General features: G+C 47.6%; 1 protein-coding gene across 2 annotated transcripts in view; it reads right to left on the bottom strand.

Moving 5' to 3' along the window:
- Nucleotides 1–14,839: 14,839 nt before the first annotated feature.
- The window catches only part of ZFAND2A (zinc finger AN1-type containing 2A), a 37,123-nt gene continuing 28,169 nt past the window's right edge, over nucleotides 14,840–23,793 (bottom strand). For both annotated transcript variants that reach the window (XM_063934585.1, XM_063934584.1), the window contains 3 exons: nucleotides 21,265–21,325; nucleotides 18,816–18,892; nucleotides 14,840–15,098 (listed from right to left, as the gene is read on the bottom strand). In XM_063934585.1, the coding sequence (XP_063790655.1) occupies nucleotides 15,059–15,098; nucleotides 18,816–18,892; nucleotides 21,265–21,325 (178 nt within the window). In that variant the 3' untranslated portion in view covers nucleotides 14,840–15,058. The remainder of the gene's footprint in view (nucleotides 15,099–18,815; nucleotides 18,893–21,264; nucleotides 21,326–23,793) is intronic.

The raw sequence follows: 23,793 nt of genomic DNA on the forward strand, positions 1-23,793 counted from the left end.
AAGAGAGTGGCTGACTTAGCGTCTGCTAAAACAGCATGTCTACCTAGTACTGCCCCTTCGGTGCCGAAGGCTAAAAGTACTTCCGTTCGCTCCTTTCGTCCTTCAGGGAAAGCAAAAGGTCAGGTGTACCCAAAGCAGGTTCGCACTTCTAAAACGAATAAGACCAAAACCAAACGGGCCTGAGCTGCCCGTCAGCCCGCTTCCAAGACTGACAAGCCTGTCGCATGACGTGGCAGGCCTCCCTCTGGACTATCCCAGGGTGGGGGGCCGACTTCTAGGGTTTACCCAGGAATGGTTGAAGACCACTTCCGATGCCTGGGTACGGGAAGTCGTCACTCGAGGTTACGCCGTATCCTTCAAGAATCGTCCCCCTCATCGATTTTGCCTGACAGACGTCCCTTTGGATCAGGTGAAGGCAAAAACTCTTCATTCGATGGTACAGTCCCTCCTGGACACAGGAGTGATAGTACAGGTGCCTCTGGCTTAGAGAGGCAAGAGGTTCTATTCACCGCTATTCCTAGTCCCGAAACCAAATGGTTCTTCCCGGCCCATTCTCAATCTCAAGTCCCTGAACAAGTTTGTGAAGGTCTCCAAGTTCCGTATGGAAACTCTTCGCTCTATTGTTCTAGCCTTGGAGCCTGGGGACTTTATGGTCTCACTGGACATACAGGATGCTTACCTGCATATTCCCATTGCAGTGTCGCATCAGCAGTACCTGAGGTTTGCGGTCGGCAACTTTCATTACCAGTTTCGGGCGTTACCTTTTGGTTTGACCACAGGACCGCGAGTCTTCACCAAAGTTATGGCGGTAATGACGGCTGTACTCCGCCGTCAAGGGGTCAGGATTCTACCGTACCTGGACGACTTGTTGATCCTGGCAAATTCCCCAGATATTCTCCTACGTCACCTAGATTTGACTATCCGGTTTCTGCAAGCCCACGGGTGGCTCATCAACTGGAAGAAATCCTCCCTGGTCCCTGCTCAGAGCATGGTGCACCTGGGAGCGTTGTTGGACACTCACAACCAGGGGTTGTTCTTGTCTCAGGAGAAAGTCCTGAAACTTCAGGACAGGATTCGATGCTTCCTATCTCGTCCGCAAGTGTCGATACATTCGGCAATGCAAGTGCTAGGTCTCATGGTGTCGGCTTTCGACATGGTGGAGTACGCTCAATTCCATTCCCGCCCTCTCTAGAGGCTGATTCTTGCCAAGTGGGACGGCCTGCCTCACCGGATCAGGTCTCATATGATCTCATTATCTCTGGAGGTCCGCCTGTCACTGAGCTGGTGGTTTCAGGACCAACGATTGAGTAGGTGTCGTCCCTTCATTATGTCCAACTGGGTCCTTCTGACGCCGGACGCCGGTCTGAGGGGTTGGAGCGCGGTGTTGGAGCATCACTCCCTTCAGGGTCGGTGGACCAAGGAGGAGTCTCTCCTCCCGATAAACATTCTGAAATTTTGGGCGGTGTTCAACTCATTGAACTTGGCCCAGCATCTGATACAGAACAGACCTGTTCAGGTACAGTCGACAACGCCACCACGGTGGCGTACATAAATCATCAAGGCGGCACTCGAAGCCACATGGCAGTGAGGGAAGTATCACGGATGCTTCAGTGGGCGGAATTCCATCTGCCAGCCATATCGGCAGTGTTCATTCCGGGGGTCCTAAACTGGGAAGCGGACTTTCTCAGTCGTCAGGAGGTACACGCCGGAGAGTGGAGCCTCCATCCAGAAGTTTTTCAACTCCTCGTGGACAAGTGGGGCCTTCCAGATGTGGACCTGATGGCGTCTCGACACAATCACAAGGTTCCGGTCTTCGGAGCAAGGACAAGGGATCCTCAAGCAGCGTTCGTGGATGCACTGGCAATTCCATGGAACTTTCGGCTGCCATACGTGTTCCCTCTGCCCAGAGTAATAAGGAAGTTCAAACAAGAAGGAGGTATCCTACTTCTGATCGCTCCAGCGTGGCCCAGACGGCATTGGTTCTCAGACCTTCAGGGTCTCTCGATAGGGCGTCCCTGTCACAACTGAGGGCTGGCACTGGTGGTGGAAAGCCTCAGTTGCAGGGGCTGACGGATAGCTGAACTTAGGAGGTGAGATGAAACTCCTAGACATGCAGAGCAGCTGCAGCACCAATGCCCGAAGGCTTGACCACGACAACTGGAAGTAACTTTAAAGACTTTTATTAAACTTATACCACAGTGGTTATTTGTAAAAGGTATAAGACAGTTCTTGAGAGTGTCTGAGATTTGCCGGATGAGACCGGTAACCGAGGAACTAAGCTGGAAGTGCTTGTGGATGCTGTGGATCGCAGATGTAACACTGAGATGATATGTGTTGTTATGAATGGTATTAGTAGCAAAGTCCTGAAGTCCTGATAGGAAACATAAACCAGGCACCGCTGGAAGCTGCTGGTGGGAGCTGATAATAGAACAAAGTGCAAAGGCAGGGAAGTCAGGCTGCACCGCAAGGTGTTAAACTGGTGCTGGTCTTTGGAGAACTGAAGACTGGAACATTCACAGCAGAGGGGAGACTGGAATCACCGGAATGACAAATGAAGCACTGACAGCTTCCTGGTTGCTGGGACAGGATATTTATACCTGCTGGGAAGCAGGCATTGGTTGACAATTACCCCAGGCTCCAGCAGCACAGCAGATTGGTGGAAAGTTTGAAGGGGAAAAGAACCATGTGCCAAACTACAATGGCGACGAAGGCCGCGGTAACAGAAGGCTCCACACTCTTTCACACACACAGTGGCATAGGGATGGCGGCGGCATCCGCAGTGCAGAGAGAACATCACCTTCAGCTCCAATGCCGTAAGATCGTGCGTGCGGCGGCGCTGGCCGCGGCGGGACTGAGAACACCTTACTGATAGAAAGTGACATCACCGAGAAGGCCGCTGAGGTAATGTAAACAATACACCACCTAGCAAGCTGAACCCCCGGCCCTGAAACGCTGAGCCAATCTCAGGAGGCACGTAACTGGCAGAAAATGGTGTCTAGTTACCCGGATTGTGACAGTGCCCTTCTACTTCCGCAGTGCCCAGATCTCCTCGTTCAGGGCCCCTCTGTATATCAGGATTTAGCCCAGTTGGCTTTGACAGTGTGGCTCTTGAAGCTTCCGTCTTAAGGGCCAAAGGATTTTCTGAGGCGGTCATTCAAACCATGTTAAAGGCCCAGAAACCGGCTTCTGCCCGGATTTATCATAGGGTCTGGAATTCTTACTTTGCTTGGTGTGCATCTAACAATCATGACGCTTACAAGTTTAGTACGGCCAAACTTTTGGCCTTTTTACAACAAGGCCTGGAGTTGGGCCTTCGTCTGGCCTCCATCAAGGTTCATATTTCTGCCTTGTCGGTTTGGTTTCAGAGAAAGATTGCAACTTTACCTGATGTGCATACATTTACTCAGGGTGTGTTGCGGATTAAACCTCCTTATGTCCCGCCGGTGGCCCCTTGGGACTTGTTGGTGGTTCTGGAGGCATTGCAAGGGTCTCCGTTTGAGCCTCTTGAATCTGCTGACCTTAAGTGGCTTACTCTTAAGGTAGTGTTTCTGCTAGCTATTGCTTCCGCTAGACGTGTGTCAGATTTGGGTGCCTTGTCTTGTATGTCTCCCTATCTGATTTTTTACCGTGATCGGGCGGTTCTCAGAACACGCCCTGGATATTTACCTAAGGTGGTGTCTTCTTTCCACCTTCATCAGGAGATTGTGGTTCCGGCCTTGGCCTCTCCCGATTTGTCTTCCAAAGAGCGGTCTTTGGATGTGGTACGGGCTCTCCGTATCTACGTGAAGAGAACTGCCTCCATCAGGAAGTCGGATTCTTTCTTTGTTCTGTTTGGTTTTCACAAACGTGGCTGGCCTGCTCACAAGCAGACCCTGGCCAGTTGGATTAGAATGGTGATTGCACATGCTTACGTACAGGCTGGTCTTCCAGCTCCTGCTACTATTAAGGCCCATTCTACTCGGTCGGTTGGACCTTTTGGGCGGCCCGCCGTGGTGCGACCCTTGAACAATTGTGCAAGGCGGCTACGTGGTCCTCAGTGAACACGTTCATAAGGTTCTATGTCTTTGATACATCCGCCTCCCAGGATGCTTTCTTTGGACGCCGGGTCCCGCTACAGTGCGTCCCCTCCCATATGGAACTGCTTTAGGACATCCCCAATGTCATTCCCTGTGGAGCCCTGTGTACCCCGCAGCAGAAAACGAGATTTATGGTAAGAACTTACCTTTGTTAAATCTCTTTCTGTGAGGTACACTGGGCTCCCAGGGCGCCCACCCTGACGCACTTAGCTTCTTTGGGTTGGTATGGCATTAGCCGCTGACACCCTCTCCTATCGTGAGTGTGTGGTGTTTGTTGCTACTAACAGTTGTCGTCTCTTTTGCCTGCTACTGCATTGGACTGGTTAACTAAAAACTGGGCTCCTGTGCATGGAGGCGGGGTTATAGAGGAGGCGGCGCTAGTCATTCTGGGAAGAAGGTCAAAGCTTTGAGCCTGTTGGTGCCTCGGATCAAGATCCTACTCTACACCCCAATGTCATTCCCTGTGGAGCCCAGTGTACCTCACAGAAAGAGATTTAACAAAGGTAAGTTCTTACCATAAATCTCGTTATAAGTTCCTAAACAACATGCATGTGATGACAATGACGTAGCCCCAACCCCTGCCAGAGGCCAGCCGTAACTACTGAAAGACAAGATTGGGGAGAGGAAGCTGGAATGGGACAGATGGCCAAACCTCCCCATCTCTTGCACATCTGGGGGATTTTCTTACAGCGCGGTTGTGTTGTTTCTCATCTACATATTATTATATTAATGGTATCAATGGTTTTTGGCTTCTGTATTAATACCTGGCTAAAGGGAGATGTACTAAGCTTTTGAGAGTTGAGACAGAGATTAAGGGGGCTATTCATGAAGCAGTAAAAAGAGCAGAGAAGTGAGCCTGTGGAAAAGTTGCCCATGGCAACCAATCAGCTGCTCCGTACAATTGTATAGTATGCAAATTATAAATGTTACTTCAATGCTGATTGGTTGCCATGGGCAACTTCTCCACTAGCTCACTTCGCCACACTTTTCACTGCTTCATGAATAGGCCCCTAAGTACCATCCAATCAGCTCCTAACTGCCATATTATAGGCTGAGCTTGAAAGCTAACAGCAGCTGATTGGTTGGTACTTTATCTCTCTCCACTTTATCTCTCTCAAGGCTTAGTACATCTGCCCCCTGTGAATAAATTATGCATATATATTTGCAGGCTGGTTAAAGTACCAGGGCTTCTAAATGGGTCATCCATGGCTATGTTATGTACAGTAGCGGATCTTGCCACGGGCAAGCAGGACTTTTGCCCGGGGCGCCGCCTTCCGGAGGGTGCAGGGCGCCATCTGGAGGGCGCCGCACCAGGGCAAGATCTGCTGCTGCTGTGTGCCCCCCGCTGCCGCTGGGAAGGGAAACTAGACGCTTAGGCGTCTAGTTTCCTTTCGTGGAGAGGTCCTTTACTGTGCGGTGCGCGATGACGTCACTAGATTGAGATCTGGTGACTGTGGAGGTCATTAGAGTACCCTGAACTCATGGTCATGTTCATGGAACCAGATTGAGATGATGTGTGCTTTATACTGCTGAGAGTAGCCATTAGTAGAGGGAGACTGCAGCTATAAAAAATGTGCAAGGTCAGCAACAATGCTCAGGTAGGTTGTGGCATTTAATGCCCAAGTGGTATTAAAGGGCCTAATGTGTACCATGTCCCCCATCCCCCCCCCCCCCTTATTACACCACCAGACTGAACCATTGTCACACGCCTGGATAGAAGTATGCATATACTGTATGATGTTTACCCATAATGACTCTTCCACCTGCGTGAAAGTAGTAATTTACTTTAGTGATCACCAGACATTTGTATTGCCAGAGATTCCCAAAATATGTCCTGTATTCAGGAGTTAAAGTGAGCCGGAACAGGGCGGAACTACGTTCCATCAGTTCCACTTGGAGATGGGAGCGGGGCTTTGTAAGTATGGCGGGTTTTTTTTTTTTTTTTAAGGCACGTCTACTGGGGACAAGCTACAAGGGGTAAACTACTGGGGCGCATTACTGCTGGGGCATAACTACAGGGGCTAAACTACTGGGGTCATTACTATTTTGGGACTAAACTACAGGGGGGGCTAAACTACAAGGGGACAAACTACAGAGGGCATTACTACTGGGGGCTAACTACTGGGGGCTAACTACTGGGGCGCATTACTACTGGGGGCATAACTACAGGGGCATTACTACAGCAGGGCTAAACTACTGGGGGCAAACTACAGGTGGGCTAAACTACTGGGGGCATTCCTACTTGGGGCAAACTACATGAGGCATTACTACTGGGGGCATTACCACTGGGGGTCATAACTGCAGGGGCTAAACTACAGGGGGCATTACCACTGGGGGCTAAACTGCATGGGGCTAACTACATGAGGGCTAAACTACTGGGGGCATTACCACTTGGAGGCTAAACCAAAGTGGGGGTAAACTACTTGGGTCATAACTGCAGGGGCATTACTACTGGGGCTAAACAACTGGGGGCATTACTACAGGCAACATTACTACTGGGGGCAATACTACATAGGGGCATTACAATTAAGGGCATTGTAAAGGGGGCACTTCATAAGGGCATCACTCCTGGGGACATAAGGGGCACTACCACTGGGGGCATTGCATAAGGGGCACCACTACTATGGGCTCTATATAAGGGACACTACCAGTACAGTGGACATTGCATAAGGAGCACTACTACTATGGTCATTGTAAAAGGGGCGCTACTGCTGTGGGCATTGTGTATTACGGGGTGCTACTACTGTGGGCATTGTGTGTATTAGGGGTGCTACTACTGTGGGCATTATTACTATTGTGTGACCACACCCCTTTCGTTTTGAGACCACGACCCTTTTTGCATGGGCACTGCGGGGGGGGGGGGGGGGGGTTCTCGGAGTTGCACCACCTATCTATGACCACTTTAAGCACTGCCTGTATTGTGTAATATTAAGATGCTCGCTGCTGTGCAGAGATCTCTAGGGTTCCTTCTGAATTGTAGGAGTGAATACAGCAGGATTATAAGGGTCTACTTTGTAAATAATGGATATCAAATGAATCCATGTATGATCCAGTCTGAGCCAGCACACACAGGGGGTTTATGCATGAAAGAATGACTCCGAAGCTTGGCTCTGCTCCGATACAGGTTTGCCACCTAGTGAGGGAAGTGTGCATCTTTTCAGAGCCTCTTCAGGGTGGCCAAGTCCTGTGGTTGGAATACAGTTTAAAACCTTCACCATGTGGTTCCATCCCAGATAAGCCAGTGGGGTGTGGGGCGGTTAGGGTTAGGCACCATCGGAGAGGGTAAGTGTTAGACTGCAGCGGGTTAGGTTTAGGCTATCGAAAGTTAGGGTTAGGGGAGCATTAGGGAAAGGTAAGTATGCATATCTTGCCCCTGTCAGGATTCTCACAGTAGCCTAACACCCCCCCCCCCCCCCCCCCCCCTCCTGCAGCTTAAGCCTAACCCCTCCTCCACACAGCCTAAACCTAACTCTCCACCACACACGCCGCCAAACCTTCCCAGGTGGTGCCTAAACCTAACACCCACCCCCTCAGCCTAACCCTCCCCAGTGGTGCCTGAACCTAACACCTCAGCAGCCTCTCTCTAAACCTGCGGGTGCCTAAACCTAACCCCCTCCTTCCCTCCCAGGGCTTACCTGTCACACAGGCTGGCAGAAACTCGTTTGGGATCCTGGTGGTCGGAATTCCTGCATTGGTATTTCAACTGTCAAGATCCCAACCACCGAAATCCTGACCAGATCTTCTTCAGATATATGCAGCATATGCAGGCCCAATGATCATGGTAGGTCACTTACCAGATTCTCTCTGGTACAGTGATGGAGTGCTTAATTCCACAGACGCACAGCAGACTTGATAGGAAAATCTGCTGCCACTGGGCATGTTCAGCAGCTCCATTCCACCATTTATACTGCCACTGATCAGGCTGTGGGGAAGGGAAGGGGGGGGGGGTGTTTCTGGACAACTGGAAACCCCCCTGCGTTTGCCTATGAATAGTGATGTGCATGTGAGAATACGGTGTTTGGCTTTAGCTAACCTATGACTGGTGAGTGAGATATTTAGCACTGAAATATTGAGGGAGCCTTGTAGTAGCATCCACAGCAGTTGGAATTATTTTTCTCTGACGTCCTAGTGGATGCTGGGAACTCCGTAAGGACCATGGGGAATAGCGGCTCCGCAGGAGACTGGGCACAAAAAGTAAAAGCTTTAGACTAGCTGGTGTGCACTGGCTCCTCCCCCCTTGACCCTCCTCCAAGCCTCAGTTAGATTTTTGTGCCCGAACGAGAAGGGTGCAAGCTAGGTGGCTCTCCTGAGCTGCTTAGAAGTAAAAGTTTAAATAGGTTTTTTATTTTCAGTGAGTCCTGCTGGCAACAGGCTCACTGCATCGTGGGACTAAGGGGAGAAGAAGCGAACTCACCTGACTGCAGAGTGGATTGGGCTTCTTGGCTACTGGACATTAGCTCCAGAGGGACGATCACAGGTTCAGCCTGGATGGGTCCCGGAGCCGCGCCGCCGGCCCCCTTACAGAGCCAGAAGAGCGAACAGAGAGGGGGGCACTATTGGCAGCTAATATATAAATACAGCAGCTATAACAGGGAGTAACACTTATATAAGGTTATCCCTGTATATATATATATAGCGCTCTGGTGTGTGCTGGCAAACTCTCCCTCTGTCTCCCCAAAGGGCTAGTTGGGTCCTGTCCTCTATCAGAGCATTCCCTGTGTGTGCTGGGTGTCGGTACGATTGTGTCGACATGTATGAGGAGGAAAATGATGTGGAAGCAGAGCAATTGCCGGTGTTAGTGATGTCACCCCCTAGGGAGTCGACACCTGACTGGATGGTAGTAATTAAAGAATTACGTGACAAGGTCAGCACTTTGCAAAAAACTGTTGACGACATGAGACAGCCGACAAATCAATTAGTGCCTGTTCAGGCGTCTCAGACACCGTCAGGGGCGCTAAAACGCCCGTTACCTCAGATGGTCGACACAGACCCTGACACGGATACTGAATCCAGTGTCGACGGTGACGAGACAAACGTAATGTCCAGTAGGGCCACACGTTACATGATCACGGCAATGAAGGAGGCATTGAACATTTCTGACACTACAAGTACCACAAAAAAGGGTATTATGTGGGGTGTGAAAAAACTACCAGTGGTTTTTCCTGAGTCAGATGAATTAAATGAGGTGTGTGATAAAGCGTGGGTTTCTCCCGATAAAAAACTGCTGATTTCTAATAAATTATTGGCACTATACCCTTTCCCGCCAGAGGTTAGGGCACGTTGGGAAACACCCCCTAGGGTAGATAAGGCGCTCACACGCTTATCAAAACAAGTGGCGTTACCGTCTCCTGATACGGCCGCTCTCAAAGAACCAGCTGATAGAAGGCTGGAAAATATCTTAAAAGGTATATACACACATACCGGTGTTATACTGCGACCAGCGATCGCCTCAGCCTGGATGTGCAGCGCTGGAGTGGCTTGGTCGGATTCCCTGACTGAAAATATTGATACCCTGGATAGGGACAGTATATTATTAACTATAGAGCATTTAAAGGATGCATTACTATATATGCGAGATGCACAGAGGGATATTTGCACCCAGGCATCTAGAGTAAGTGCGATGTCCATTTCTGCCAGAAGAACGTTATGGACGCGACAGTGGTCAGGTGTTGCGGATTCCAAACGACATATGGAAGTATTGCCGTATAAAGGGGAGGAGTTATTTGGGGTCGGTCTATCGGACCTGGTGGCCACGGCAACGGCTGGAAAATCCACCTTTTTACCCCAGGTCACCTCTCAGCAGAAAAAGACACCGTCTTTTCAAACCCAGTCCTTTCGTCCCTATAAGGGCAAGAGGGAAAAAGGCCGCTCGTTCCTGCCCCGGGGCAGAGGAAGGGGAAAAAGACTGCACCATGCAGCCTCTTCCCAAGAGCAGAAGCCCTCCCCCGCTTCTGCCAAGTCCTCAGCATGACGCTGGGGCTCTGCAAGCAGACTCGGGCATGGTGGGGGGCAGTCTCAAGAATTTCAGCGCGCAGTGGGCTCACTCGCAAGTGGACCCCTGGATCCTGCAGGTAGTATCACAGGGGTACAAATTGGAATTCGAGACGTCTCCCCCTCGCCGGTTCCTGAAGTCTGCTCTGCCAACGTCTCCCTCCGACAGGGAGGCAGTATTGGAAGCTATTCACAAGCTGTATTCCCAGCAGGTGATAATCAAGGTACCCCTCCTACAACAGGGAAAGGGGTATTATTCCACGCTGTTTGTGGTACCGAAGCCGGACGGCTTGGTGAGACCAATTTTAAATCTAAAATCTTTGAACACTTACATAAAAAGGTTCAAATTCAAGATGGAGTAACTCAGAGCAGTGATAGCGAACCTGGAAGAGGGGGACTATATGGTATCTCTAGACATCAAGGATGCTTATCTCCATGTCCCAATCTACCCTTCTCACCAAGGGTACCTCAGGTTTGTAATACAAAACTGTCATTATCAGTTTCAGACGCTGCCGTTTGGATTGTCCACGGCACCACGGGTCTTTACCAAGGTAATGGCCGAAATGATGATTCTTCTTCGAAGAAAAGGCGTATTAATTATCCCTTACTTGGACGATCTCCTGATAAGGGCAAGGTCCAGGGAACAGTTAGAGGTCGGAGTAGCACTATCTCAGGTAGTGCTACGTCAGCACGGGTGGATTCTAAATATCCCAAAATCACAGCTGATTCCAACAACACGTCTACTGTTCCTAGGGATGATTCTGGACACAGTCCAGAAAAAGGTGTTTCTCCCGGAGGAGAAGGCCAGGGAGTTATCCGAGCTAGTCAGGAACCTCCTAAAACCAGGACAAGTGTCAGTGCATCAGTGCACGAGAGTCCTGGGAAAAATGGTGGCTTCTTACGAAGCGATTCCATTCGGAAGATTCCATGCAAGAACTTTTCAGTGGGATCTGCTGGACAAATGGTCCGGATCGCATCTTAAGATGCATCAGCGGATAACCCTATCTCCAAGGACAAGGGTATCTCTCCTGTGGTGGTTACAGAAGGCTCATCTTCTAGAGGGCCGCAGATTCGGCATTCAGGATTGGATGCTGGTAACCACGGATGCCAGCCTGAGAGGCTGGGGAGCAGTCACACAGGGAAGAAATTTCCAGGGCTTGTGGTCAAGCATGGAAACGTCTCTTCACATAAATATCCTAGAGCAGAGGGCTATTTACAATGCCCTAAGTCAAGCAAGGCCTCTGCTTCAGGGTCAACCGGTATTGATCCAGTCGGACAACATCACGGCGGTCGCCCACGTAAACAGACAGGGCGGCACAAGAAGCAGGAGGGCAATGGCAGAAGCTGCAAGGATTCTCCGCTGGGCGGAAAATCATGTGATAGCACTGTCAGCAGTGTTCATTCCGGGAGTGGACAACTGGGAAGCAGACTTCCTCAGCAGACACGACCTCCACCCGGGGGAGTGGGGACTTCATCCAGAAGTCTTCCAAGTGATTGTAAACCGTTGGGAAAAACCAAAGGTGGACATGATGGCGTCCCGTCTCAACAAGAAACTGGACAGATATTGCGCCAGGTCAAGGGACCCTCAGGCAATAGCGGTGGACGCTCTGGTAACTCCGTAGGTGTACCAGTCGGTATATGTGTTCCCTCCTCTTCCTCTCATACCAAAAGTACTGAGAATCATAAGAAGGAGAGGAATAAGAACGATACTCGTGGCTCCGGATTGGCCAAGAAGAACTTGGTACCCGGAGCTGCAAGAGATGCTCACGGAGGACCCGTGGCCTCTACCTCTAAGGAAGGACCTGCTCCAGCAAGGACCTTGTCTGTTCCAAGACTTACCGCGGCTGCGTTTGACGGCATGGCGGTTGAACGCCGGATCCTGAAGGAAAAGGGCATTCCAGATGAAGTCATCCCTACCCTGATCAAGGCCAGGAAGGATGTAACTGCAAAACATTATCATCGCATTTGGCGAAAATATGTTGCGTGGTGTGAGGCCAAGAAGGCCCCTACGGAGGAATTTCAACTGGGTCGTTTCCTACATTTCCTGCAAGCAGGATTGTCTATGGGCCTAAAATTAGGATCCATTAAGGTTCAAATTTCGGCCCTGTCGATCTTCTTCCAGAAAGAACTGGCTTCAGTGCCTGAAGTTCAGACGTTTGTCAAAGGGGTACTGCATATACAGCCTCCTTTTGTGCCTCCAGTGGCACCTTGGGATCTCAATGTAGTTTTAGGGTTCCTAAAAAATCACATTGGTTTGAACCACTTGCCACAGTGGATTTGAAATATCTCACATGGAAAGTGGTAATGCTGTTGGCCCTGGCTTCAGCCAGGCGCGTATCAGAATTGGCGGCTTTATCCTATAAAAGCCCTTACCTGATATTTCATTCGGATAGGGCGGAATTGAGGACTCGTCCTCAATTTCTCCCTAAGGTGGTTTCAGCGTTTCACATGAATCAACCTATTGTGGTACCTGTGGCTACTAGGGACTTGGAGGACTCCAAGTTGCTGGACGTAGTCAGGGCCCTGAAAATATATGTTTCCAGGACGGCTGGAGTCAGAAAATCTGACTCGCTGTTTATACTGTATGCACCCAACAAGCTGGGTGCTCCTGCTTCTAAGCAGACGATTGCTCGTTGGATTTGTAGTACAATTCAACTTGCACATTCTGTGGCAGGCCTGCCACAGCCAAAATCTGTAAAAGCCCATTCCACAAGGAAGGTGGGCTCATCTTGGGCGGCTGCCCGAGGGGTCTCGGCTTTACAACTTTACCGAGCAGCTACTTGGTCAGGGGCAAACACGTTTGCTAAATTCTACAAATTTGATACCCTGGCTGAGGAGGACCTGGAGTTCTCTCATTCGGTGCTGCAGAGTCATCCGCACTCTCCCGCCCGTTTGGGAGCTTTGGTATAATCCCCATGGTCCTTACGGAGTTCCCAGCATCCACTAGGACGTCAGAGAAAATAAGAATTTACTTACCGATAATTCTATTTCTCATAGTCCGTAGTGGATGCTGGGCGCCCATCCCAAGTGCGGATTGTCTGCAATACTTGTATATAGTTATTGTTACAAACAAATCGGGTTGTTTATTGTTGGAAGCCATCTTTTCAGAGGCTCCTACGGTTATCATACTGTTAACTGGGTTCAGATCACGAGTTGTACGGTGTGATTGGTGTGGCTGGTATGAGTCTTACCCGGGATTCAAGATCCTTCCTTATTATGTACGCTCGTCCGGGCACAGTATCTTAACTGAGGCTTGGAGGAGGGTCATGGGGGGAGGAGCCAGTGCACACCAGCTAGTCTAAAGCTTTTACTTTTTGTGCCCAGTCTCCTGCGGAGCCGCTATTCCCCATGGTCCTTACGGAGTTCCCAGCATCCACTACGGACTATGAGAAATAGAATTATCGGTAAGTAAATTCTTATTTTATATATAAAAGATCCAATTATGGTGGTAAGGAATTAATACAATGGATGATATAGGAATATGATCCCAAGGGGGGTGGAGTTAATTGTATGTGGTAACTGAATTTGCAATTTACTTTGTATGACAACTACAAGAGAGTTTGCATTACTGGTCACCCCTCTTCCCTTCCACCTGCCGATGCCTACATTTGGGTGGTCTTCAGGTTGCCGACTGTCGGGAACCCGGCGCACAGTATACCGGCGCCGGAATCCCGACAGCCGGCATACCCGACAATTTTTCTGTCTCGTGGGGGCCAACGACCCCCCTGGAGGGAGAATAAATAGCGTAGTGCGCCACCGTGCCCGCAGCGTGGCGAGCCCGCAAGGGGCTCGTTTGCGCTCGCCACGCTGTCGGTATGCCGGTGGTCGGGCTTCCGGCGCCGCTATGCTGGTCGCCGGGAGCCCTACCGCCGGCATACCATACCACACCCCTGCATTTAACCCTACATTCCAAACTGCCTTGAGTATATAGATTGCATTAAAAAATGAATAAAATTATAGATTAACTGAATTAAAGAAAACTCAGAATATCTATGTGCAAAAAATCTCATGCTGTTCATTACTATTTAAATATTAGCACATGTAGTAAGCTGAGGAGATCCATTACACATATATAAGGCTGATCACCAAGCTCTGAGAACAATGAATTATGGGTATGAGACAAACAATGGCACTATAGTGGATAGTTCTGCCTCAGATATTGTAATAACAGAAATGCAACAAAATCTTACAACATAAGTATTATGGGCTTAATTCAGTAAGGATTGCAAAGTCTGCCGATTAGCAGAATTTGCAATCCTTTTTCTAGCATGCTGACCGCCGCTTCCCCCACTTGATGAAGCAGAAATTGCGATTGCCTCGCAATTTCTGCTTCATCGTAGAAATTAGTGAAGCCTCCTGCCTGCGCGATGCCTGTCGCGTTCTCGATCGTGGCACCTGTTTGTGACGTCACGCAGCCACCGTGATCACACCCCCCTTTGCCCGTCTCCCCTTTGTGCTGCAACGCTCTGTCTCCTCTCTGGAAATGGAGTGTTGCCCACACCGCCTCTGCCTGACTGAGAGGCGATTGCATTTTCTGCGCGCCCAAACCCCCCCCCCCCCCCCCCCCCCACACACACACACACACACACACACACACACACACACACACACACACACACACACACCAAAAAAGCAGGTGCATGTGCAGATGGCATCTTTGTCTCAGACTTTGCGGTTGGATCCAACCTGAATTAGGCCCTACGGTATATGCATTAATAAGGCAGCTTTTAAAAATGAAGACTGTAAATAATTTCACAACCTGAACACTGGAATTTAACAAAATCTAAAAGTATTTATTACATATCTGAAAAACATATTTACAGCCTCAAATCCTAGAAATATATACATGTAGTCACTAGATGTAGCACACAAAGTAACAATGCATGGAAAATGGAAGTCAGAAATAACCTGAAAAGCAAAAAAGAATGTAATTAATTTAACTTAAGCGTTCATTTCATGTGGATGGTCACCACAATAGCCTTCACGTATTTTCATTGTCCTGTGGTTTTCATTGTGCTAATGTTTGGATTTCTGTGGGGGAAAACAAATACAATATAAGAAGATGGTGGAATGCAGTTGGCATGACATTATCCCTCTGCGGAGCACCAATACAAAGATAATACAGGGCACACTTCCTCTCCGCACATTTAGGTAGCATCAGATAGCTTTGGCATTCTGGGTCTGGTGTATACACATGACGTACTGTAATGTACCACAGCTGCCATCAGTGAAAGGCCAAAGCTGGCAGCTTCCAACCAGTAATAAATGGCAAATGACTCCCCACCTCAGGTGGAGGCACAGCACTCTACAGAACAGTTTATGTTCCCATATCTCCCAATACCACAGCAGAACACACCAGGTGAGACTCAGAGCATGTGTATACCCCGCAGGCATGTATGCTACACAAAGCTTCAGTAAATTATTCAGTCAACAGTTTAAATAATTAACTACCTTACATTTTGCATCTCCGTAGAGAAGAGGAGGATTCTGCTCCCATCCCAAAATGTGTGTACATTTCGGCACCTGCCACTTAGAATGCACCATGGCAGTGTCAGACCCCAGTCATCAGTCGCTTAAGACTCATGTTCAGAGTCTGAGGGGAAATGTATCAGACCTTCTAAAGAACGGAGAAGTGACCAAGTAGAGAAGAAGCCCGTAGTAACCAATCAGCTTACACCTAGCGTTTTATACAATGTATAGAATGATTAATGCAGCTCTTTAGAAGGTTTGATACATTTTCCTGACACGCAAATAAAATATTCAAGGCGGTCACCAGAGTTTAAATTTACGTTGCTCTATTTTGAAGGCTATATATATATATATATATATATATATATATATATATATATATATATATATATATATATATATATATATATATATATATATATATATATATATATATATATATATATATATTGAAATGCAAATGTTACCAACGCTCTACTTATATAAATAGTGTGGGGGTGGCAGCAGTACGTGTGCGAGGCTAAACCCTAAAGCCTCCAAAAGATTACTGAATGACGTTTAACAAGAATTACACAACTGCCCCTGCGTGCACAAGGAAAATGTTAATAATACTGTATTATAAGAAAAAACCCCAAGAGGATATGTATTATCGTTTAATATGTTAGCATTTAATGGTATAGCTATAGTAGAGTCAAAGTTTACTTATTGCAATTATATAGCAATAAATATTAAAAATGAAAAAAAAAAAAAAAAAAGTGGTGGAAGTAAACAATAAAGAAAAAATGGAAAAATATGTATATTTGAAAAAATGATGAAAAATAAAAAAAGGTACCTTTTACAAGTTATTTCTTTTCTCCAGGCACAGCACACAAAGTCTGACCTGGAACAATTCCTCTTTTTTTCGATTTTCAATTATTTTTTATTTTTCATCATTTTTTCAAATATACATATTTTTCCATTTTTTCTTTATTGTTTACTTCCACCACTTTTTTTTTTTTTCATTTTTTTTTCATTTTTAATATTTATTGCTATATAATTGCAATAAGTAAACTTTGACTCTACTATAGCTATACCATTAAATGTTAACATATTAAACGATAATACATATCCTCTTGGGGTTTTTTCTTATAATACAGTATTATTAACATTTTCCTTGTGCACGCAGGGGCAGTTGTGTAATTCTTGTTAAACGTTTATATATATATATATATATATATATATATATATATATATATATATATATATATATATATATATATATATATATATACACACACACACACACACATATATACACACACACACATACACATAGCTCAAAAAAATAAAGGGAACACTAAAATAACACATCCTAGATCTGAATGAATGAAATATTCTTATTAAATACTTTGTTCTTTACATAGTTGAATGTGCGGACAACAAAATCACACAAAAATTATCAATGGAAATCAAATTTATTAACCCATGGAGGTCTGGATTTGGAGTCACACTCAAAATTAAAGTGGAAAAACACACTACAGGCTGATCCAACTTTGATGTTATGTCCTTAAAACAAGTCAAAATGAGGCTCAGTAGTGTGTGTGGCCTCCACGTGCCTGTATGACCTCCCTACAACGCCTGGGCATGCTCCGGATGAGGTGGCGGATGGTCTCCTGAGGGATCTCCTCCCAGACCTGGACTAAAGCATCCGCCAACTCCAGGACAGTCTGTGGTGCAACGTGGCGTTGGTGGATGGAGCGAGACATGATGTCCCAGATGTGCTCAATTGGATTCAGGTCTGGGGAACGGGCGGGCCAGTCCATAGCATCAATGCCTTCGTCTTGCAGGAACTGCTCACACACTCCAGCCACATGAGGTCTAGCATTGTCTTGCATTAGGAGGAACCCAGGGCCAAACGCACCAGCATATGGTCTCACAAGGGGTCTGAGGATCTCATCTCGGTACCTAATGGCAGTCAGGCAACCTCTGGCGAGCACATGGAGGGCTGTGCGGCCCCCCAAAGAAATGCCACCCCACACCATTACTGACCCACTGCCAAACCAGTCATGCTGGAGGATGTTGCAGGCAGAACGTTCTCCTTGGCGTCTCCAGACTCTGTCACATCTATCACATGTGCTCAGTGAGAACCTGCTTTCATCTGAAGAGCACAGGGCACCAGTGGCGAATTTGCCAATCTTGGTGTTCTCTGGCAAATGCCAAACGTCCTGCACGGTGTTGGGCTGTAAGCACAACCCCCACCTGTGGACGTCGGGCCCTCATACCACCCTGATGGAGTCTGTTTCTGATCGTTTGAGTAGACACATGCACATTTGTGGCTTGCTGGAGGCCATTTTGCAGGGCTCTGGCAGTGCTCCTCCTGTTCCTCCTTGCACAAAGGTGGAGGTAGCGGTCCTGCTGCTGGGTTGTTGCCCTCCTACGGCCTCCTCCATGTCTCCTGATGTACTGGCCTGTCTCCTGGTAGCGCCTCCATGCTCTGGACACTACGCTGACAGACACAGCAAACCTTCTTGCCACAGCTCGCATTGATGTGCAATCCTGGATGAGCTGCACTACCTGAGCCACTTGTGTGGGTTGTAGACTCCGTCTCATGCTACCACTAGAGTGAAAGCACCGCCAGCTTTCAAAAGTGACCAAAACATCAGCCAGAAAGCATAGGAGCTGAGAAGTGGTCTGTGGTCACCACCTGCAGAACAACTCCTCTATTGGGGGTGTCTTGCTAATTGCCTATAATTTCCACCTGTTGTCTATTCCATTTGCACAACAGCATGTGAAATTGATTGTCAATCAGTCTTGCTTCCTAAGGGGACAGTTTGATGTCACAGAAGTGTGATTGACTTGGAGTTACATTGTGTTGTTTAAGTGTTCCTCTTATTTTTTTGAGCAGTATAAAATATTTATATACACACAAGAACTGTGATAGATCTCAGACGGGTGTGATACATGATACCAGTGGTTGGGATCCCAGCAGTCACATGACCAACACCGGCTTCCCGATAATGAGAATGCCGACAGGGGATGGGGTAACTATTTTACACCTCCCCTGCCCCACTTCTACCCTGTCTGGGGTGGTGGCTGGAGCAGACTCTAAACTCCCCCCACCCCAACAGTCACTGTGATACTTACCTTCAGGTATTGGCAGTCTGTGTTCTGTGCCAGGATTCAGAGTGGGGTCAGATTTCCGGCATCAGTCACATGACCGCCGGCATCCCACATTACAAGGCTAAAACCAATAAAGTGGCGACAGATTAAGTTCTGTATAGCTTTTATATTACATCTTACCTGAGAGTGAGCAGGTTATTTATACCAGCCTCCAGCAAGGAGAGCTCCAGTGCCCTCTGCAGGGCTTCAGCTTCACTCTAGAAGAAGTGACAAGAGAATTCAGCATGGTCCTAGTGCTACTACAGCCAACACTAGAGTAATATACACATGGATTTACGTCAGTAATATCATCTGGGGTTCTCTTGTGGTACAAATATCTATCCTCTAATGGCAAATAAACCTGCTTGCCCCGGTGATCTGGACCCCCCCCCCCCCCCCCCCCAAGTAATTTTGTTATGTGCTAGAAAATTCACTTTTTGCAACTCTATTACGGTCAATGATCTTTGTGTACCTGCTTCAGGTCAGTACATGTGTAAGGATATGGTTTCTCGTTAAATATCTGTAACTGAAAGTATGCATACAGACACTGTACTATACAAGTGCCCTTATAGATTACATAGCAAGCAGGTGGAGGCCAGCACCTGATTTGAATGGATTCCTGCAATGACAGTGCATCAACATATTTATGTTTTGATGTGATCAGCATAACTCCCATTGAATAGAGTCCTCCTGAATGCACATAAAGCACAAAGGGATCATATGCAGTCATGATGCACAGAGCAGAACTTACATTAAAGGGAGTTCTGCCCTAAGAATTATAATTCTATTCGTCCCCCTACATTCGCATTAATAGGCGCCAACACTTTTCTCTGTTGCGCCTAAAAACAATCTTCTGAACAAACATACTGTACATTTTCTCTAATTATTTCTATGTGTTAAAGGAGACTACTGCCTTCTAATTGCTAAAGTAGTAGCAGATTTTATGTTTTAGTTACTAATGATGTATTAGAGACGTGCAGCTATTGGGTTTAAAATGAAATGTTACAAGAAAAAGCAATATATACAGCGCTTGAAAAAACTGGATATGGAAAAAACAATTGAGTTTTATTAAGTAAAATTTGTTGCAACAATTAATTAAAAATTAATTCATAGATGTACATCAATTATAAAAAGGTATTTGTATAAAATTATTGGGCAAGCACAGCAAAATAGTTTGGTATATTACCATATAGGAAGTTGAGCAATCAATTGGTGCATGTACTCCAAGGAACTTGTGCCACAGTCCTGGGGGCAATTTACAATGCTGACAGATGTAAGTCCACAGATTTCTTTAAGGACCGACCTTTGCTTTGTTCCGAGCAGCAACTCAGTCCTATTTGCAGCTTGGTCTCCTTTGTTTCACTGTAACAACAGCTTTCTCAAGGTATGAGAAAGCTGTTGTTACAGTGAAACGCGTTGGTTAGGAGAAGTTGGACATTACAGACTCCAATTGCCTTCATCTGGAACAAGCCTAGAAGTCCATCCACTTGCTTAAACGGGGATTTGACAGATATCCACTACAAACAAAGGAGACCAAGCTGCAAATAGGACTGAGTTGCTGCTCGGAACAAAAGCAAAGGTCGGTCCTTAAAGAAATCTGTGGACTTACATCTGTCAGCATTGTAAATTGCCCCCAGGACTGTGGCACAAGTTCCTTGGAGTACATGCACCAATTGATTGCTCAACTTCCTATATGGTAATATACCAAACTATTTTGCTGTGCTTGCCCAATAATTTTATACAAATACCTTTTTATAATTGATGTACATCTATGAATTAATTTTTAATTAATTGTTGCAACAAATTTTACTTAATAAAACTCAATTGTTTTTTCCATATCCAGTTTTTTCAAGCGCTGTATATATTGCTTTTTCTTGTCACTCTCAGGGGCTAACTACCCCTTTCTTTACAGCAGCTTAACGAGAAGCATCTTATCTCATCAAGCGCCGAACCTATTACCTTGGTAATTTCTCTGTTAAAATGAAATGTTAGTTGGTAAGACAAACTGATCACATGGATAGGAGTTATTCTTGTTTCAATAAACGTTATTTTTGTATATAGTTGCAACCCTCCCCTTAGTAACATAAACATGCATGCTGTAAGCACACAATTGTGTGATTACACCTAGCCCACCTCCATCCCACTGCATTTTTAAAAGAAATCAGATTTCTTCCTACTCCTCCAGTCCCCCAGCAGTGATTTAGCAGCCTCAGACATCACGTGCCAATTTTGCTCCCAAGAAAGCAGTGCGATCAGCATATTGTAGCACCTGCACCGATTACAGAAGTACAAAGAGCCGAGCACCCTTATGCTGATCTCTGGGAGTGTAGGTGCAGATGATCAGTCCCTTCTGAAACACGCTCTGATGCACACTACATAGGGTGATGAGGGTATAATGGCACTGGGGGGAGGGGCTATATAAACAAAAAACATTTCTCTTGCAGATCACACTTAGCTAGAACTACTGACAGAGAACTCTATTTTCTTAGCATATAAAATGCTATTTGCATTGTTACATATATTTTTTACAAAACAAGAGAAGAGCTTCTATTCAGCACACAGACTGTAATGGGTATGAAGATTTTATTACCAATCCATTGTGAAGGTCAAAAGCAGATATGACTGGTCCTCCGGAAGCCACCAGAGGATCACTGCAGATAAAACATAGGTTAGAGCAGGCATGCCTACATCCCTGGAGAGGAAGCTTATGAGTAAATGTGTGTAAATATGTAAATTGTGTTTATCTCTCATTTAGACACCACTGACTGAGAAATATAGACATAATGGCTGCTGCAAACGTTTATACGTATACATCAGACCAGTGGCGTAACTACTGCCCCCGCAGCCCTCGCGGTGGCTTGGGGGCGAGGGGCTGCGGGGGCGCCGCCACTGATTTAGAGCAGATTGACATGCGGACGAACGTCCGCATGTCAATCTGTTGTCACTAGCCCCCCGCTGTGAAGTAGGGACACAGAGGGCACAGCGTGCGCCTCTCCTGTGTCCCTCTGAGTCTCCGGCGTGTCGGGGGGCGTGTCCTATGAAAAGGGGGCGTGGCTTCGCGGAGGACCCGCGATCGCGGGTCGGGCCCCCGTTTCGTCACTGAGGGGGCATGCCCAGCGCTCTGTGAGCTGCTGGCATGCCCTCTCTCCCACTGTCTGCGCTGAATAGACGCTGTGCGCATGCGCACAGCGTCTATTCACTACTGCTCTGCTATGCAGAGCAGTGACTGTAGGAGCCTCCCAACTGCCCCCCCCCCCCCATCGCGGGACACTGCGGGAGGTATGCATATATGGCACTGGGGGGGCACTGAGGGGGCATATATGGCCTGAGGGGGCATATATGGCACTGGGGTGGCACTGAGGGGGCATATATGGCACTGAGGGGGCATATATGGCACTGCGGGGGGCACTGAGGGGGCATATATGGCACTGAGGGGGCATATATGGCACTGAGGGGGCATATATGGCACTGGGGGGCACTGAGGGGGCATAGATGGCACTGGGGGGCACTGAGGGGGCATAGATGGCACTGGGGGGCACTGAGGGGGCATAGATGGCACTGAGGGGGCATATATGGCACTGAGGGGGCATATATGGCACTGGTGGGGCACTGAGGGGGCATATATGGCACTGGGGGGCATATATGGCACTGGGGGGCACTGAGGGCATATATGGCACTGGGGGGCACTGAGGGGGCATAGATGGCACTGGGGGGCACTGAGGGGGCATAGATGGCACTGGGGGGCACTGAAGGGGCATAGATGGCACTGAGGGGCACTGAAGGGGCATAGATGGCACTGGGGGGGCATATATGGCACTGGTGGGGCACTGAGGGGGCATATATGGCACTGGGGGGGCACTGAGGGGGCATATATGGCACTGTATGTGTACCTGGCACATGGGGGGCTATATTTGGCACTGGGGGCACGTGAGCACTTGGCATTGTGGGGGAATATCTGGCACTGGGGGCATATGTGGCACTGGGGGGGAGAGGCTATATTTGGCACTGGGGGCATGTGAGTACCTGGCACCGTGGGGGAATATCTGGCACTGAGGACATATGTGGCACTGGGAGCACAGCCCTAGCAACAAGCACTACCCCCTAGCAATGAGCATGACACCCAGTGCATGAAACCCCTGGCAACGAGCATGACACCGAGTGCATGAAACACCTGGCAACGAGCATGACACCCTGAGCATGAAAACCCCTGGCACCGTGCATGGAACCAAGAGCATGAAACCCCTGGCAACGAGCAGGTAATTTAAAAGTAATTAGAAGCCTTAATGTAGGACTTAATGTGTAATGGGCATTACGGTGTGTGGCATAATGTATCACGGACATTGCGGTGTGTGTCAGAATGTGTCACAGGCATTACGGTGTGTGGCAAACTATATCACGGGCATTGTGGTATGTGGTATAATGTCTCAGGGGCATTGCAGTGTGGCATAGGGTATAAAGGGCATTGCGGTATGTGTCACAGGCATTACGGTGTATGGTATACTAGATCACGGGCATTGTGGTATGTGGTATAATGTCTCAGGGTCATTGCAGTGTGTGGCATAATGTATAATGGGCATTGCGGTGTGTGGCATAATGTGTCAGGCATTACGGTGTCTGTATACTATATCACGGGCATTGTGGTATGTGGTATAATGTCTCAGGGTCATTGCAGTGTGGCATAATGTATAACGGGCATTGCGGTGTGTGTCATAATGTATCACGGACATTGCGGTGTGTGGTATACTATATCATGGGCATTGTGGTATGTGGTATAATGTCTCAGGTTCATTGCAGTGTGTGTCATAATGTATCACGGACATTGCGGTGTGTGTCATAATGTATCACGGACATTGCGGTGTGTGGTATACTATATCATGGGCATTGTAGTATGTGCTATAATGTATCAGGGGCATTGCAGTGTGTAGCATAATGTATAACGGGCATTGCGATTCCTGTCATAATGTGTCACAGACATTACGGTGTGTGGCATAATGTGTCGGGGGCATTACGGTGTGTGCATATTGTGTCATGTGCATTATTGTGTGTGGCATAATGTCTGAGGGCCTTTGCAGTATGTGGCATAATGTATACTGGGCATTACTATAAGGAGGAAAAATGA

This window comes from Pseudophryne corroboree, chromosome 7, assembly GCF_028390025.1.
Source record: "Pseudophryne corroboree isolate aPseCor3 chromosome 7, aPseCor3.hap2, whole genome shotgun sequence".
NCBI lineage: Eukaryota > Metazoa > Chordata > Amphibia > Anura > Myobatrachidae > Pseudophryne > Pseudophryne corroboree.